Source organism: Opisthocomus hoazin, chromosome 5 (genome assembly GCF_030867145.1).
Source record: "Opisthocomus hoazin isolate bOpiHoa1 chromosome 5, bOpiHoa1.hap1, whole genome shotgun sequence".
Taxonomy (NCBI): domain Eukaryota; kingdom Metazoa; phylum Chordata; class Aves; order Opisthocomiformes; family Opisthocomidae; genus Opisthocomus; species Opisthocomus hoazin.
The window spans coordinates 13000291-13017685 of record NC_134418.1 but is presented as its reverse complement, the minus strand read 5'-3'; the positions used below and the strand labels follow the sequence as shown (position 1 = coordinate 13017685).

Here is a 17395-nt window from a genome sequence, read left to right as displayed (position 1 = left end):
GAAATTTCATTGATTTTTGGGGGTTTTGAGTTAAGATTAAATTATGTTTTACTCTTTAGTAGAAAAACAAGCATTTGTTTTCAGCACAACCTTTCAGAATATCTATAATCTGTAAAAGAAAGTTTAAAACATATATCCTTGTTAACCTGCAGAGACTGATGACTTGATAATTTAATTCTCTGGTCACACCAGTGATCATGAGGAACAATTCCACAGAGCAGTGCAAAATTGACATAATCCAGAATTCGGCTGCATATCTGATGGACAGAAAATTGACATAAAAATGCCTGGCCTGGAACAAAAAAAGCTGCTGCTTAGAGTCCTCTTTGCAAACTAAAAATATCTATAAAATTAAGTGACACAGCCAGGGTACAGGACATTGGAGCCATATCATCAGCTTCTGCAAATCAGTGAGGCCGTGCTGGTTTACACCAGATGATTGTAACTTTGCATTTGCTCATGATCTTTCCAAACACCACCATAACATTCAACTTCTTCATTTGTCAATAGCTTTTTTGGTTCAGCCTGAGTAGTTGCCTCAAATGATTTGTATATCTAAAGACAAGAAGGAATTAGAAACCTTGCGCAGACTCTAAAGTTGGCAGATTACATTAAATCAAGCACTAAACCAAACAGATACTATCTTTTTGCCTTAGTGGTAACATTAATTTGTCCAAGATTAGGATACTGTGAGAAGAAAATGTCTATCAAAGACCGATACCTAAAGTGCACTGAAGCATCAGCAAATCTGACTTGGTCCAAAACCACACCCAGAAACCCCACAGAGTTTATCTAAATCCAGATGATTTGAACGTACAGTTACTTTGCCATGAAGCACCAGTTACCATGAATGTATCTGAATTACTAAGGCAAATCAAACTATCGTTATCCCAGTTTTAGAGAACTTACTGAATCCTTCGACAGCATGTTATACAAAATGCTATTTGATTTTCATGTTACTTTTTTTAATTTTCTATTTGAGATTATAGGGATGTACTCTAATGCAAAAACTACAGCAAACTACTTTGGAAGTCAATGTGCATTTGTTTACAAAGACATGTAAAGAAAACCGCAACAGAGAAAAGCAGACTGTACCATGCTGTTTGTAGATAGGAGGTTTCCTATAGATGTTATCTTTTATGCCAGTGTCTGAGGAAAAGGAAAGAGAAAGGAAAGAATAAAAGAGTGAGCGAGCAGTTCAGACTGTGCTGCTTCGTCTCCTCTCAACAACACTAAAATGCAGACACTTGAAAAAAGACTATGCGTTCATTCCGTGCTTTATCAACCGCGGGCTATTACCAGAGAATGGAGCCTTACCCATCATCTTCATGTATTTGAAACATTGGCTATGCCTACCTCTGCAGCATAATCCCCCTTAAGTCCCTCAAAATGCCTTAAGACACCTCATGCGACATCCTTTTTCTGAAATATAGGTGGTTATATCTGCACTAACAATGTGTACTTCATAGACAACAAATAGAAAATAGCTACACTTGTCACTACTTAAAATTCATATACAGGTACAACAGACTATTACAATAGTCACACGTGAAAAAGGACTTTCTCCAGGAATTATGAAGAAAGTGTACAGGTTCAGATAAAGAAGTTTATATGGGAAATGCCCAATATTCTTATAGGAAATAGTATAGTTTGTCTGTATTTTGAGTTGTATAGCTAACCTGGCCTTCCGGGAATTTTCTGAAAGCTCCCAGAGCCACAGACCAGGGTTCCCATATCATGTTGTACAGACATCAGATTTCCTTAGTACTACAGACCTGAGCAGACACTATTCCTAATTATGGTGTGTTTAGAGAAACATTAACCCCAGAAGCTAAGCATAAATAAACCAACTATTCCACTGAGAAGGTAGACGTGCTTAACAGTCAAAAAGCTAAACAGTGTGGACATAAATTGAAAGTGTTTGTTGACTGAATGTGAATTTGAAAACAGTATAGTACATATGTAAAGACACAGCCACAGTGAGCTTCTTGGAGTTCTAGTCTTCCAGCTAGTTTTAAAGTCTATGTTAATATGCCTGTTTAATTCAGAGAGTAGACGGATAAGGAAAAAACAAAATAAAAAAACGCTTCAGCCTTCCCTCCCACACACAAATTCAACAGGCCTATGCAGCCATGGCGCTATAAATAACAGTATCTTTGTAGGCTTAATAACATTTGTGATGGTATGCTGCCTGTAATGTATTTTTTTATATATATACGTAATCACACAGCTCACTATTTCTGAGACGAAGTTTAACAGGTAACAGATTTTCACTTAGACATTTTCTTCTCTTGTAGTTCAAAATTCACACATCAATGCAAAAAAAATTACATTCAGAAGAGTAAAAACAGGTGTCAGCAATTGAAGATCAAAAGCTAAGCAGTGAATGCCTACCTGGAATATGGAAATGCCTAGGAGCCTGCTGATAGACAGAAGGTGAAGATTTGCTGTCTGAGTACATGGATAAGCTTGGAGTGCTCCGACCACTTTCACTGCCTCCAAGGGGAAGAGCAAAGAAAGCAGATAAAAGAAAAAATGGAAAGCAAAGTAGAGTATTTCAAGCATAAAAGCTAGTTCAGAATGACTTGTTAATCCAATAGTTTTCAATACATGGTTTTTGTAAAACCCTTTATTTCTCAGCACAGTGTGTTGGCTCAGTCTCAAAACATCAGTAATGAATATCTGATAGATAATATCAGATTCCAGTGCCCCACTTTGAAACTAAACCTACTCTTTGAACAACACTTTAATGAAGAAAATAAAAGGATAAGAACATCCGCAATCTTGTAATGTGTTTTGCATAGCCTTAACTAAATGATCTATCAATCAAGTTTTTGAAAAGTTTAATGCTATGGCTCATGGCCTGCCTGTGAAACCAGTAATGAAATCATTCAGTAGTGTTTAAACTATCTCGAAGCAGGACTAGACCAAAAACCAGATGTTACAGATAAATCAAGTACTCCTGCATTTATCCGTGACACAAACAGATGTTGAAATTTAGTTCTTAACTGAAAACTTTTCCCACAGGTTACATGCCACAGCTTTTCATATTTATGCAAACAAGGTTGGATTATCAAGTCATGGATCTATAATGCCATAGTCATTTCACCAAATTTCAAGAATCACATAGGATTGATCCATATTCCTTTTCCACTTGTTTTGTCAAATGCTCATTAGGTGCCATTCATTTCCTCTTAGCTTGTATCCCCAAAGAACAATCTATGGCATTATAGTGCTGCTTGGCAAACAAAAAAGTAAAGCTCTACTTTTTTGGGACTTGTAAAATCCAGTTAAGTTACAGCACTGTTAAGCAACTGGAAGCCAAACATGACATTTATTCTAACATAAAATGGCTGTTAATTCACTGTTACTGTTTTAGTGTGGATGCAGCACAAATTTAATGGCTAGTAACAATGAAATTACAGCAGGTTTTTTGGGGGTAAAGAAAGTGAAGCAGCTCAGAGCACTAGATCTGTAACTGAGTTCTCCCTTCAGTGAGGGGAAGTTTTATAACCATGAAACTACTGGATTACCAGAACTGTCTAGGCCATGCCCATGGAGGTGGTCTCTGCTGAACTCTCGCCTCTGTTGACAAGCAATGGTCATCGGTCTGTCACCAAAGCCAGCCTTGACTCGCACCACTGAAGCCAACTGGGTAGTGCCACTGAGTTCAATGGGAGCAGAAGCAGGCCAGACGAGGTCAGAAGAGCATACTGTGTACCTCATGACGATACTAATTCATTCCAAATTTTGTGTCTGTTATTTTCACAGTTTGTGAAAAATTAAAACTCGAAAACTATTCAGCCATTACCACTGTGTACTCAATAACAGTGACTTCTCATTGAAAAAATGTAGTCAGAGCAGTTGAGAAACTGAAATTACAATTGCATGTGCCCATAGCCTATGATCCTTCCAAAAAGTAAGGGAAGAATTATGGCATTACTAAAAATCTGGTGGGTCACCACTAGCTTGCAATCAAGTTGTCTTCAGATAAGGAACCAGACAGCTATTCAGTTTCTTGATTCACGCTTTGCTTTTGGAAGGAAAGAAGTGGTGACAGGTTTTCACTGCACATTTATTAATTCCCTCTTTCTTTGCTGCTTGCTGCCCAGATGCTTGGTCATCCCTACTACATGGAAGAAGCCTCACTCCAAATTTGAATGCAAAGAGTAGTGGCAGACACTTATTTAAGTAAGATCCTTTACAACTCCAATAACCTTAAAAATCTTGATCCCAAAGTGATGTTACTACGGAAATTTTTTAATTTTAAAAAAAAGGACAGTTTTCAAGTGATTTTAGTAGTGTATTCATTCCTCATTTACTTCAAATTGGCATATTATTAAAAAGTCATATTCATATGAGTTCCATGAATAATTACTTCATTGAGCAGTGACCCCACGGTGCTGGCATCATACGGACATAGAGAGTCATTCTCCAGGACAGGGTAGGGTGTCAGCTGTGAATCAGGAGGAAGCATTGATTAAGAGGAATAAACTTGTAAGAAAACAGGATACAAGCACAAGTACCAGAGGACAGCAGATCTGTGAACTGCTCGATGCAAGGATCGCCTGGGTGAAGCAGTTTGCAAAGCTATCACCTCTAACTTGCTTGAAAGGGAAGAATTAAGGATGAAATTAGGGAAAAAGTTCTTGCAGCCCACTTGTACAAGCTGGTGCACATTTAAATTATATTTATAGCTCTGCCGCCAATTTGGACAAACACAAAAGAGTAGCTGCATTTCACATTTTGCATAAAAAAATATGTATTTAATAATAGTGCAAACGGAAGACCCATGTACAAAGTTCATGTTTAAGAACTCCAGACAGCCATTGAATCTAGCCTATAATAAAAATCTCTAAAATGACACTTTGCCACGAATTTGTCTCTTTCAAGGTTTGCCTGGTATACACTGAAGAAGAACTTCAAATACGGTCTCAGAGAAAATAAAACTACCAGAGAGAGATATTTTTCAAACTTCTGGTTTTGTCTTCTGCCACAAGCAGCTGCAGGCTGTGATCTGCTTTACTGGCCAGTGCACAGCAAAAAACCAGAATCATGAACTCTTCCCTGGATTTTGTTTAACTTGGAAAGAATCTGGAAAGGTTTACTTTGAACTTGAGTGTCAACCACAAAAACTTCCTTGTGTCTTCTGGCTGCTGACAGGGTAGGCTGCTCTTTTAACCTTTTGTGTGTGGGGAGACAACTGACCAGAGCTCAGACCATGCTCCCTTTTCAAGAGACTGTCAGAAACAGTATCACATTGCTTATATCTCCTTCCTAGTCAGCTTTTATCTTATCTGGGAGGATGGGAAATTCGATAACAAGTTACAGTAAGAGCTGTCTAAGTTTGGGATTGAACATCAAACAGATACCACTGGCCTAACAAGGGAGATGTCAGAGCCTACTCCTGAAACTGGATCCCTTAACATCTCTGTACGCCGTGCATTAAGATCAACAAAGTATTTTGAAGTTTGATGACTAATTCTTTTCAAGCTTTCAAAGCCAAAGAAATAGACTTAGGAAGCTGTGCTCCTGCACTAGAAAGGCAAGATACTTTCCACCATGTTTTAAGTATGCATTTTTTCAGCAGGGCTCAGCACTGTATGCTCACTGACTCCGTCACCGCAAGAGGAAGGGTTACACCAAGGGTTGGTGCTTGGAATATCGCACCCTATGATTCACAAGGGCATGAACTGTGAAGCTTTCTTCAAGCAAGGCTGTCACAGGATTTATTCTGAGGACATTCTGAAGACAAAACTCCTTAAAAGAGCATAACTAAGTCATCTGCATGATAAAGAATAGCTCACCCTATTACACTTCATGTGAACTAGACTACAGTATACTGAAGAAAGAAAAGGAACTGAGTAATTATATTTTTCACTGGAAAAATGATGAAACATGTAATTCTCTGAAAGAATATGATGCAAACTCAGTGAAGTCAACAGGAAGATTCTGCCTGTTTTAATTTCCCTAGTGTAGTCACATCTCTGTCTTCTGGAAGCTTAAAGAAATATTTTTTTATGATGATTGCAGAGTGCTGGTTTTACAATGATTGCTTCTAGTATTATTAAGCAGTGTCATATTTTTGGATTTAATAAAAATTTTTTAAATGAGTGTGATTTCACTTTTTAAAACTGAAATTACAATGTTAACCTTGGTCTGGATACAAAGCAACTATTCGTACAATCCTACTCTTCCCACAGTAACCACTTCAAAGAGAAAAACGTATCACATCGACGCCCTCAAAAGGCTTCTCAAGATAAGGAAAAATACAGTCTGGAACTCACAGAACTTGGTGAGGATGGGGAACACCTTCTGGCTCCTGTCACACTGAGACATTAATTCAGTGTAAAACAGTGGATAATCTATATAACATCTGCTGGGCTCAGGATTACCTATATAGAAAAACTATAAACAGTCTCATGTGCCTCACAGCACTCCTGTGAGGCACTGTAAGCTACTGCTTGCAAAATATTTTAGCTCCTTGATAAAAAGTGCTGCAGAATTGCAAATTATTATAATTTTGATCACACTACTAATAATTGTTTGGGCACAAGGTGCTGCCACTTGAGGTTTTCATCCACCAAACAGCAGCACAAAGTAATTGCTGCTGCTCTGAGCAACAGCAGGTAGCACTGAACAGAAACTCGTTATAACAGGAGTGCTGCTAAGCAACTGCAGGTGGGCTTTCGAGTGAAAGCTCTCCATACAGTGAAATCATGCACTGCAGCACACTAAAGAGTTTTGTTTTTTTTTTTACTCAGTACATCAGGTTGAATAATACTGTCCAAATTTGGAGGACAGATGAAAAAACTGTTCAAGCAGCACCTCAGGGAATACCAAGGTGTGTGCCAGCCTTCCATGAAATGTCTGGGGGGGCGAGTGCTTGTGATGTGGGAAGGAGATTTGCAGGTAGACTTTAAAATGGCAACAAGCAGTTCAATCTCATCAGCTTTTTCCTCCAAAATTTTCTCTCAGAGATCACATTTGGAAGACTGAATCCTGATTCTGTTCCTGTCTATACCAGTGAAATTCAGCTGACTTTGGGCAGAACTGTTTCTGGATGCATTAGGGCCCAACGAAGATGCATTAGTTATTTTTTCCAAAGGCAATGAGTGCCTGCTATTCCTCTGAGTTTGCATGTCAGACCTGTTCATAGTCTGGTTCTTGCAGAGGGTCGCTTCCTTTTCTGTCATGGTTACAATGGCAAGAAGATCAGCTTTGCTTTATTAAATCAAACAGTACATGAGAGTCAAGGAACAGACACTGAAGATGTTTGGCATTCATCATTCAAGTCTCCTCCCTACTCGTATCGTTACTAGAGGGGAGAGATGCAAGGGAAGACACGTGGTAGCTGAATGTCTTCTCTTTCTGACATTTAACTAACTAGCTAAACAAAATAGCCTTTGCCTCAAAAGTTCTCGTTACTGTCTCACATCTGCAACATAAAGGTCTTTAAAAGTTAATATCCACTGCAAAAAAATCACAAAAACATAATGGCAAGGAGACTAGACTCAGTTACTCTGTTTTATACCATTATTTGCTAATCAGAGCAAATAATGATTTAACCAGCTTATCTGGCATAATTTTTGGTAATGTTGCAAATGATGTGAAGAAACCCTAAATGTAGGTTAGGAGGTTAGATAACTGATCATCCAATATTGGATCCAATGTATAAGCTTGTTATAATATTTATTTAACATCACCAAAATAGGGTAAACACTGTAGATAAGAACAAACAGACTTCAAAATCATTTTCCTCCCTCATTTTCATTAGAAAATCTAATTCCTTTCCACCACCCCTTCGAAAAACATTTAACACTCACTGAAAAAAAAGCAAAAATAAAACAACCCATACCCACTCAGTTCTTAAAATTCGCACAGTACATCAAGAAAGCACTTGCACAGAACTGAGACAAATTTTATCCAAGTGGAAGCCATGCTTGCACAGACATAAAAGTGAAACACATCTGAAGAAGTCTACAGTATCACAGCACAGTTTTGCATTCCTGGACCTTACCTTTGAAGAAAGGGATGTAATGATGTCTGAATGTAGATGTAGGGCTTGGGTGTTGGGGCAGGGAGATGCAGCTACTGGTACCAAGACTCTGAGTACCAGCTGGGGGCAACAGAGAGTAAGTGAAAATAAACTATTTAGTTCACTTACTGAAAGCCACAAATTACAATGCCATCCTTTTTTTCTGGAATATTTTCCTTCTGATGCTTAGAAAACTTACAGGTTATATTTAAGACTTCATCTTTCTCTGGTTATTGCTAAAAACATCACAGTGGCCGTACTATGTGGTTGGCCAAGGGACACCAGCTTTCTGCAGACAGAATGAGTATCATACAAAATGCTGATAATCGAATGCATCAGAAAATATTCCAGAAAAGGCACCACAAAAAGCATAGCTGCACTCAGGGGAAAATCTGAATATTCAAAAGCTGCAAGAGGGAATGATATATGCTCATAATGGATCTAATGAAATGAAATGGAGAAAGCCTTGTCTCTGCTGAGAACTGCGCTACGAGTGGGTCCAGTTCTCACTGCCATCGGTGCACACTGGTAGGATTTAGTTCACGACGCACCAGGACACTGAAGTGCATTGGCTAATTTAAGCATTTGAAGAAACAACCTGCAGTTATTTGAGCTCTGAAAGTTAGATGTGATTAAGTACTTGGAAAAACACGCTCAAAAGACATCTTTGTTTGCTTTGTTGTAACAATATCCTCACAGCATTTTTCTGAGGACTAATGGCAATTCTTAAAAATGGCAATTATGATGACTATCTTCTAAATTTTCAATGAAGCTGTAAAACATTAGAATTATTTTGGAATTTCTTTCATCCTTCCTCCTTGCTTTAACAGTGTGCAGCTAAGCTTACGCATGACACAGCTGCCAGACCTTCAGTGGAGACTAACCTTTCCTCTCTTTAATAGATCTTTGATACTCAATTTCATTTCCACCATTTCCACTTTATCAAAGACTTTATGTAGTACAAATATTCAATTCCTGTAAAAACTTTTTCTTTTACCCATAAAATTTTAATTTCCACTTGAAAGATCAAGAACTCCCAGTTTTCCAAGCTAGTTTACAATGTGTCCCCAATGAAATTAAAAGACACCAAGAAAATAATACTAATGCTCTGTGTTTCCCACCCAAATGATGGAGTGGAGAAATATTAGAATTAATTTTGAGTAATCTAGTTGATTATTTCCAAGGATGAAACTCTGTACAGTACCCAAATGTGAGAGTGCTTTTGTAAGGGATCCCCATGCAAAGATCAAAAGGAGGTGATCCCTCCTCTCTGTGCAACACAGCTGCTACTGCAGCTCAATGCTGCAATAAATATTGCTGTAAGCTTCTCAACTAAAGCAACCTGTCCTTTGAAATCCAGTCATTAGGACCACTAGTCACTCCTCCAGCCCTTGCACTGCGGAGAAGAGACAGGGACCAGAGCCCTGAGGTACAAGAAGGGCTAAAGAGTCATTCAATTACCCTCTTGGCTTTGTGTGCATCCACTGTTACCATGCTGCACCGTGAAAGAGGTGCAAAAAACAACTCATTCCCAAAAACTCATTCCTAAAGCACTTGTTTCCTTTCTCCCCATGGGAATCTCTGTTCACAGTAAAGAAACCACTGAAATGAACTGCTACTCCACCTTAAACCCCCGTCTGCAGGAGTCTATCCTACCTACACCATAAGACAAAGCAGTGGAAAAACCTAGAGTACAAATAAGGCTGCTTTTCGATTACCTGGTCTGCTGTAATGCTGAGGAGAATGGGAGGTTGGAGTGTAGCGACCATAGCCCAGTGAGCCAGCAGAGCTAGGACTTGACGTCCTGTACTGCTTGAAAGATCTGTCATCTTGGTCACCCTGAGAGGAAGAGAGGAAATATATGTCGTTAGGGAAGAGAAATCACTTCCGAAACAGGCAGAATATGCCATTTTGCACATTGCTGTGCCAGGTAGATGGAAGTCGATGCTGTCGTAAGGCTCCATGCAATCCAAATGAAATGAGGCAGCTTTCAGCTGTAAGCACCTCCACCGCAGTGTGACTGAAGGAGCTCTGCCAAGTATCAGAAAATGGTCATGTTCCCAGGAAAGTCAGCACATACATGAATTTAAAAGGACAATACAATTTAAAAAGCACATGACACCGCAGAAATATTGTTTCAGGACAGTGTAATTCCCTGAACATACACAGGTGGGTGGAAGATGAGATTGGGTTAGCGTGATAGTACTACGGTCACTTCGTACCCGTATGAATGGATGGATAATGGTTACAGGCAACACAAAAATCAGTATTTGTTGGCTTCATTACATCACAGAAATGACTGTGTCTGCTGTATAAATTGCCCGGCATACCATGGTCATCACTAGCTAGGTAACTGATACAAACACTCATATATAGCATTAGCATTAATACAGCAGCATTGTGCAAAGCAAGTCATACAACCCATTTCCCACTAAACCCTTGGCTTCAACCATTTAAAACCACGTACACCCTTTCCAACCCCCTCACTCCCTATAGCTAATTAAATTGCAACTGCAATTTAAAAGCACTTAAACTAAGGGAGGGTAGGTCTAGACTAGATATAAGGAAGAAATATTTTACAGTGAGGGTGGTGAAACACTGGAACAGGTTGCCCAGAGAGGTAGTGGAGGTCCCATCCCTGGAAACATTCAAGGCCAGGTTGGACAGGGCTCTGAGCAACCTGGTCTAGTGGAAGATATCTCTGCTTATTGCAGGGGGGGGGTGGGCTAGATGACCTCTTAAAGGTCCCTTCCAACCCAAAGCATTCCATGATTCTATGATTCTATTACTGAGTGAATTAGATGTGGAAATTACTTTTTGTAAGCTAGCTATAAAAGCAAATTCAAATTTCTTGTTTAAGACAGGTGAGAATTGGCTTGAGCTAGCTTCAAATTAGAACAAATCAGTGTAACCTGGAGATGCTCCCTTACAGAAAGTCAGACTCCAAGAAATGCTTCCCCTCTCCCATTCCAGTAGGAGTGAAGATAAGCTATACTATAGCAGGCGTTAGTCACTTGCTATGAATACTGGGACATCTTTAGGCATCAATGTGACTCCAACAGGATCATTCATCATTTAAACATACAGGAGATCCTACTTAGCCCCATCCTCTTCTCCCAGATTCTTATCAGGACTTATATCCATTATTTAGTTATAATTATATCCATCTATTAATCTTTAGATTAATGCAGTTTCCCGTTTGGATTCTCTGGAATTATCCTTGACACCATAGAGATGTAGAATGTTGTCCCATCACCAGTTTTTCTCCTCTGGTTCAGGTGTGTTCCATCCCTTCCACCTCACCCCAGACTCACTGACAACCTTTTTAAAAACAGGAAATCAGTTTTGCATAGTGGTAAGTAGCATTATTGCTTTATCATCCATTTCAGAAGAAATTATACAAAACAGTGAGAACAACTGATGCCTTCCCAGGCATGCAGCGTTCTGTAGGCATTCTGCCACCAACTCCTCTATGCCCAGTTTGAGACGTTTCCCTCCCAAAGTAGCTACATTATTGAATACCCACTCTAGCCCTTGCAAAGAGATTTACAGGCAGTATAGCAATGTCTCTAGAAAATCTTGTGATGATATTTAAATATCATATGAGTGTTAGCTAATGGTCTATGATGTGTCCAATTTTATGATACAGTGGAATTTTCTTCTAATAAAAAGCCCTGCAACAAAACTGGTGATAAGTTTGCAGATGATGATGCCTGAGCGCCTAGTCATAGACTCTTCAGAGAGAGAGAGCATGGCAAAGATGGATAACCTGGAGAATTCACATAACATGAATCATGGCAACAACAGCCTCCACACCAGTATGACTTCTGGAATTTAATAGTATGATTGTTTGCTAACTGATAGCTAATTAAAAGGAAATTATTATAATCTTCCAAAACACCAAGATTTCATGTTGATTATTTCAGACCGTATCTTTCGTATACTCTTTGTCTCTGTAAGGAACAGTCACTCAAGTTCATGAAATCCAATATTGAATAAAACATATTTTTATTTTTAAACTATCAATTAAATTGCATTTATATTGGTTAACTTTTCTGTTTAACCAATGCTCACAATGACAATTTGTCATTAATAATCCTTAATGAAAATTCACAATTCTCCACTGTTACCAGAATTTTGCAATACAGTTCTCTTAACGTAAAATTGGAATAATGGAGAAATTAGCCAGGCCTGTGATACGTGATAGAGTTACTATCTGGGAAGCTAAGTGAAATGCTTTTTCAGCTTCCAAGGTGATGTTTCTTGAAACAATAACTGGCTTTGATCATTAATGCACATTAAAACACACAGACCTAGAAGTTCAGGTATATGCTAATGACTTAACAGTATGTGTGCACAAATAGTATAAATAGTTTAACTCTTTGTGGAATAAAAAAATAAAAATAAAAAAGAAGAGAGCTATGCCAAGCATTAATTCAAGTCAACTCCTGCTGGCAGCTTTAAATGTAAACATAAATCATATTTCCCAAACTAATTTATTTAGTAGAGCTTGAAGAAGTGACCACAATACAACCTTTATTTTGGAAAGCAGAAACATGGATGACAGTGGAGATAGATGCATACAGATGACAATCCAGAAGCAGAGCACGTATTCAACACAAGTAACACTCTAAAAAACACAAATTATAAACCCCCATGCACTGCAGAGGCAGGAGGCAAACCCCACATTTCGGACGCTGCTGGTTATCAATATGGCCGGGTTTACGCATCACAAAATGGGTCAGAAGAGGAGAACAAAGGCATTGGGGATTACCTCAGTAGGTGTTGGAGAGAGCAACTGAGGTGACTGCAAACAGCAACACACAACAAATTAGTGATACAAATTCATGCATGATGTTACTTGTGAGAAGAACTACTCTTAAAATATCAATATCCATGTATAACATGATACAGTTATGAAATACACCTGTCAATTAAGTTAGGGCAATTTTTATTTGTTTTTAAAGAAGTAAATAAGGAATAAGAGCTAAATAATTTCATATAGAGCTTTTGTTCATTTCTTTACTACAAAATCCTGGAGTCTGGTGAGTCCAGTACTGTACCACAGAGAGTGCTGATAGTAGAGAAACTCACATTTAAAGTAACTGCCTGAAACGAGAGACTAGCCCTAGTTAAATCTTCATTGAAGCAGCTCCAAAATCTGAACTAGAACTTTGTTGCTCAGAGCTGGCTGTTTTAAAGGAAAGAAAGAAATCTGTATTACTTAATCTTTAATTAAACATAATGTAATTTGAAAATTTGCTGCTTATTCATTTTCCTTTCAAAATGAAAGGCTAAACTCGGTTAGTTGAGCAGAAATCTACTGAAACTATTGCAGCTGCAGGTGTAGCCAGGATGCTGAGATTTGGAAGACAGGATATATGTACATACAACCTGGGGGACAAAAGGCTGGAGAGCAGCCCCACGGAAAGAGATCTGGGGGTCTGTGTTGGTGGCAAGTTAAATGTGAGTCAACACTGTGCCCCAACAGCCAAGAGGGCCAACCGTGTCCTGGGGTGCATCAAGCACAGCATAGCTAGCCGGTCAAGGGAGGCGATCGTCCCACTCTACACTGATGCGGCCCCACCTCGAGCACTATCTGCAGGTTTGGGCGCCTCAATATAAGAAGGACACCAAACTACTAGAGTGTGTCCAGAGGAGGGCTACCAAGATGGTGAAAGGTCTCGAGGGCAAGACTTACAAGGAGAGGCTGAGGTCCCTTGGTTTGTTCAGCCTGGAGAAGAGAAGGCTGAGGGGTGACCTTGTGGAAATCTACAGATCCCTTAAGAGAGGCAGCAGAGGGGCAGATGCTGATCCCCTCTCTCTGGTGACCAGTGATAGGGCACAAGGAAATGGAATGAAGCTGCGTCAAGGGAAGTTCAGACTGGACATTAGGAACAGGTTCTTCACTGAGAGGGTGGTTGGTCACTGGAACAGACTCCTCAGGGAAGCGGTCATGGCACCACACCTGTTGGAGTTCAAGAAGCGTCTGGACAACTTTCTTAGTCATATGGTCTATTTTCACGTAGTTCTGTGAGGAGCAGGGAGCTGGACTCCATGATTTTTACAGGTCCCTTCCAACTTGAGATATTCTACAATTCTATGTCATTTTTTTTCCCCCTGGCAATATCAAGGATGTAAATATCTGGAGCATCACGAAAATGTGCAATGCAATGTTGGGCATTGCAAGCACAGCCCAAAATCCCCTCCTGGTTTAGACACCTAGAAACAGATGACTGGACCCCACTTTTTTAAGATATCACTGAAGTCTTGCTGACATAATTGCATACATTGGCACAGACCTACCGGAGACAGCATTAAGCTGGTGGTGCAAACAGTGTAGGTGTCTCCTACAGCCCCAAGGGAAAAGGCTCTCATTCATGATGTGGTCCCTTTTATCTTCTGCTAAGTTATATGTTTAACAAAAAGGGCAATGACTCTAGTTGTCCCAATAAACCTCTCCTGTCATGGTCTCATGACCGAGCTACCCACTAAAGGCAGCTGACAGCAGCAATACCCTCTTTGCTGTGAATTTATTTCTTTGGCTGGTTGATTTTTTTAGACCTCAACTGCAACTACCTTCTATCCCACTCCTGAAAGTGCGATGCTGAGGTTCCCACAGTTCACAGCCGCTGGGTCCCAGCAAAGGCTGGGCTGCTACCAAGATGGGCAGTTTCACCACATCATTGGGCAGTTGTCCTGCCTGCGGGATCTCCAGCCTTCGAGTGACAGCATGGAGTAGATAACACCAGGGGTTCAGAACAAACCTAAGCCCTACCACAGACCCACGGATGCTTGCTCTGGCAAAGGAGAGGAGCAGAAGCAAGTGGTCAAGGAGATGCTGAGGGAAGGCAGGGGGAAACTCCCTCCAGCAGCCTTACAGATTTATGCTGGGTGCGACTGTTTTGTAACCACTACCTTGGAGCGGGTGCAACGAGTGAGACTTCACAAGAGCTGGGTGGAAGGCTGTTTAGTCTATGCACCTCTGCCAAGCCTAGATGTCTCATATGCCAAGTCTAGATGTAAATTGGCAGCTGAGGAGAGCCACAAACATTATCAGCACCCACAGATTTTGACATAGAAACGAAATGTTTGTACTCTACAAGTTCAGGGCTAGCAAGCAGCATTCAGTTTTGTGAATTCAGAAACCTAAATACCATTTAAACCATTTACTAGATACAATCTTAATTCTTTTAGCATGCATTATAATTGAGCTACTGTGGTTCAGCATTGTACAGAGAAGGTTTGGAAGGGAATCTCCAAGATCTAACATGTGCTGCACCTCACCTGAAAGTAGTACTGAGACTTTAGCAGATTTAGTAGATTAACTGTAAAAGGTGTAAGTGATAGTAGCACTGAGGCTATTATAAACAGTATGGCTATTATTTATAGTATTTATTTCTAGCCATTCACTTACACCTGTGGAGAACAATACAGACTTCCATTCTAGACCATATATATCTTGATAATATACCTAGTACATACAACAGGTTTTATTTTTAAAACATTATCTAAAATTAGAAAAGAAATGGGAAATTGAGAAAAAAGATAGATATGGTTAGGGAAGAAAAGCTAACTTGCATGACAGGAGTTATATACAAATATGCCTCACAAAAAACAGAATTAATATTAGTAAGATTATGTTAAATTAGATTTCATTAGCACAGACTGTGTAATATTAGCTCTGCATATGAATAGGTTGAAATGCATGCATGACATGAAAATGAACTTTAGTAAGAGACAGTTGAAAGAAATTTATACATAGGAAAGTGATACCATTGTTGTGTTACCAAAATAACATGGTACACTTAAAAAAAAAATCATGAAAGACATTTGGCTTCGCTTCTGATTTTTGCATTATAATTAGCAATGGCTCCTGTTTCCTACCACATGCATGTAGAACTCCTCCCATAGAAAAACATATTTTAATTACATGTCATCTGTTTAAAAAATGATCATGGAAAGCAATTCTTTAATTTCCACAAACTAAAAAGTGAAATGAATATCTCGCTTGTTTTTGGAAGGCTAAAATGCCTTGCGAATGAATGGATGACAAGACTCAGTTAACTGAAGTCATAAAAATTTTTTAAAAATTATGCACATGTTTTAGAGTGTTCAGCAGCATGTTTAATGATGCACATAAAATCTCAAATTCATAGTAGAAAAAACACCCGTGTTTCAGTACCTCCCCATAACTATGCCTGTCATCTGAAGAGTAACTGATATATGGAGAATAGGAGATCATATCTGGGCGGTCAATGTTATAGATGGCTTTATTTTTAGGAAGAGCAGCCAAATCCCTGTAGTCAAGAATTTCATCTCCAAGCTTTGCCTAAGAAAAGGAGGAAAGAAAGCAGTGAGAATAAGAAAGAATATGATCAGGATGCAATCAGAAAAGGACAGATTCACGTGGGCAGAAGAGTCATCATCATAGTAATAAACAACCTTTTCTGTTCATGTGCATTTAAATCTCTTACATTTACTACACAATGCTAAATATTATCGCTGGTTTCTTTTTATATACTGGTGCTTTCTACTTCTCTTTGTCGCTCACATTTGGCTAATAGGAGGAATAGCATGGCATCATTCCAGCTCCCTCAGTTATACCCCGCTTACTGCCAGCTCACAGAGACATGCGGGACAGATACTGTAGTCTTTTTCAGTCAAAACGCCCTTAATTTTAAAGTGGTTTCGGTGTGCAGGGTTCCCCTACCACAAGCAGCAGTGAATAAATAAATAGTATTTCCAACATACACTCTCCAGATGTTGAAAAACTTTAGTCAGGTCTTTAATTTTTTCCATTCAGCTGTGTCCCACAGTTTCACCTCCCTTCCTGACTACGTCTGAGTAGCCCTTAATTATGGGTCACAAATCAGTAGATGATGGATTTGCACGATGGTGGATTAGCTGGAGGATCACAGATGCCACTTAAGTAAAGTTCAAATCCTTCCATGAGACTCACTCCGCCAACAGAGGGAAAGGGCTGTGTCGCTCCCCATTCTCCTCTTACTACGCTTATTCCAAAAGTATCATTATCAAAATGCCACATTTCACAGATTATCATAAGGATAACGGTAACTTGCACCAAAACTGTACCCAGCACGTGCTGCTGTGTAGATACAATGACAAGCTGGCCACATTGACAGGGGAGAAATGGGCAGCATAATCGTCTCATTCCCACTTCAGGCTTTGCAGGACGGTAAGATCTTTGTTGGCAACAAAATGATGAGTGAACCTCACTATTCTCTGAAAATCTCAGTATGATCAGCTGTAAAACTGTAATAATGTTTTCCACATGCAAAAATGTGAAAGTATCCAGCATCTATGTGTGTAGGGATTATATTTTATCTCAGTAAG

The 17395-nt window shown here is 39.4% G+C and overlaps 1 protein-coding gene across 12 annotated transcripts in view; it reads right to left on the bottom strand.

The window, feature by feature from the left end:
• Nucleotides 1-17395, bottom strand: part of ABLIM2 (actin binding LIM protein family member 2) — a 150578-nt gene that overhangs the window by 28968 nt on the left and 104215 nt on the right. For 5 of the 12 annotated variants that reach the window (XM_075420440.1, XM_075420441.1, XM_075420443.1 and 2 more), the window contains 6 exons: nucleotides 16224-16370; nucleotides 12813-12845; nucleotides 9757-9877; nucleotides 8021-8119; nucleotides 2395-2496; nucleotides 1096-1149 (listed from right to left, as the gene is read on the bottom strand). In XM_075420440.1, coding sequence (XP_075276555.1) covers nucleotides 1096-1149; nucleotides 2395-2496; nucleotides 8021-8119; nucleotides 9757-9877; nucleotides 12813-12845; nucleotides 16224-16370 — 556 coding nt within the window. The remainder of the gene's footprint in view (nucleotides 1-1095; nucleotides 1150-2394; nucleotides 2497-8020; nucleotides 8120-9756; nucleotides 9878-12812; nucleotides 12846-16223; nucleotides 16371-17395) is intronic. The other 7 variants (XM_075420445.1, XM_075420446.1, XM_075420442.1 and 4 more) reach the window with 7 other exon arrangements.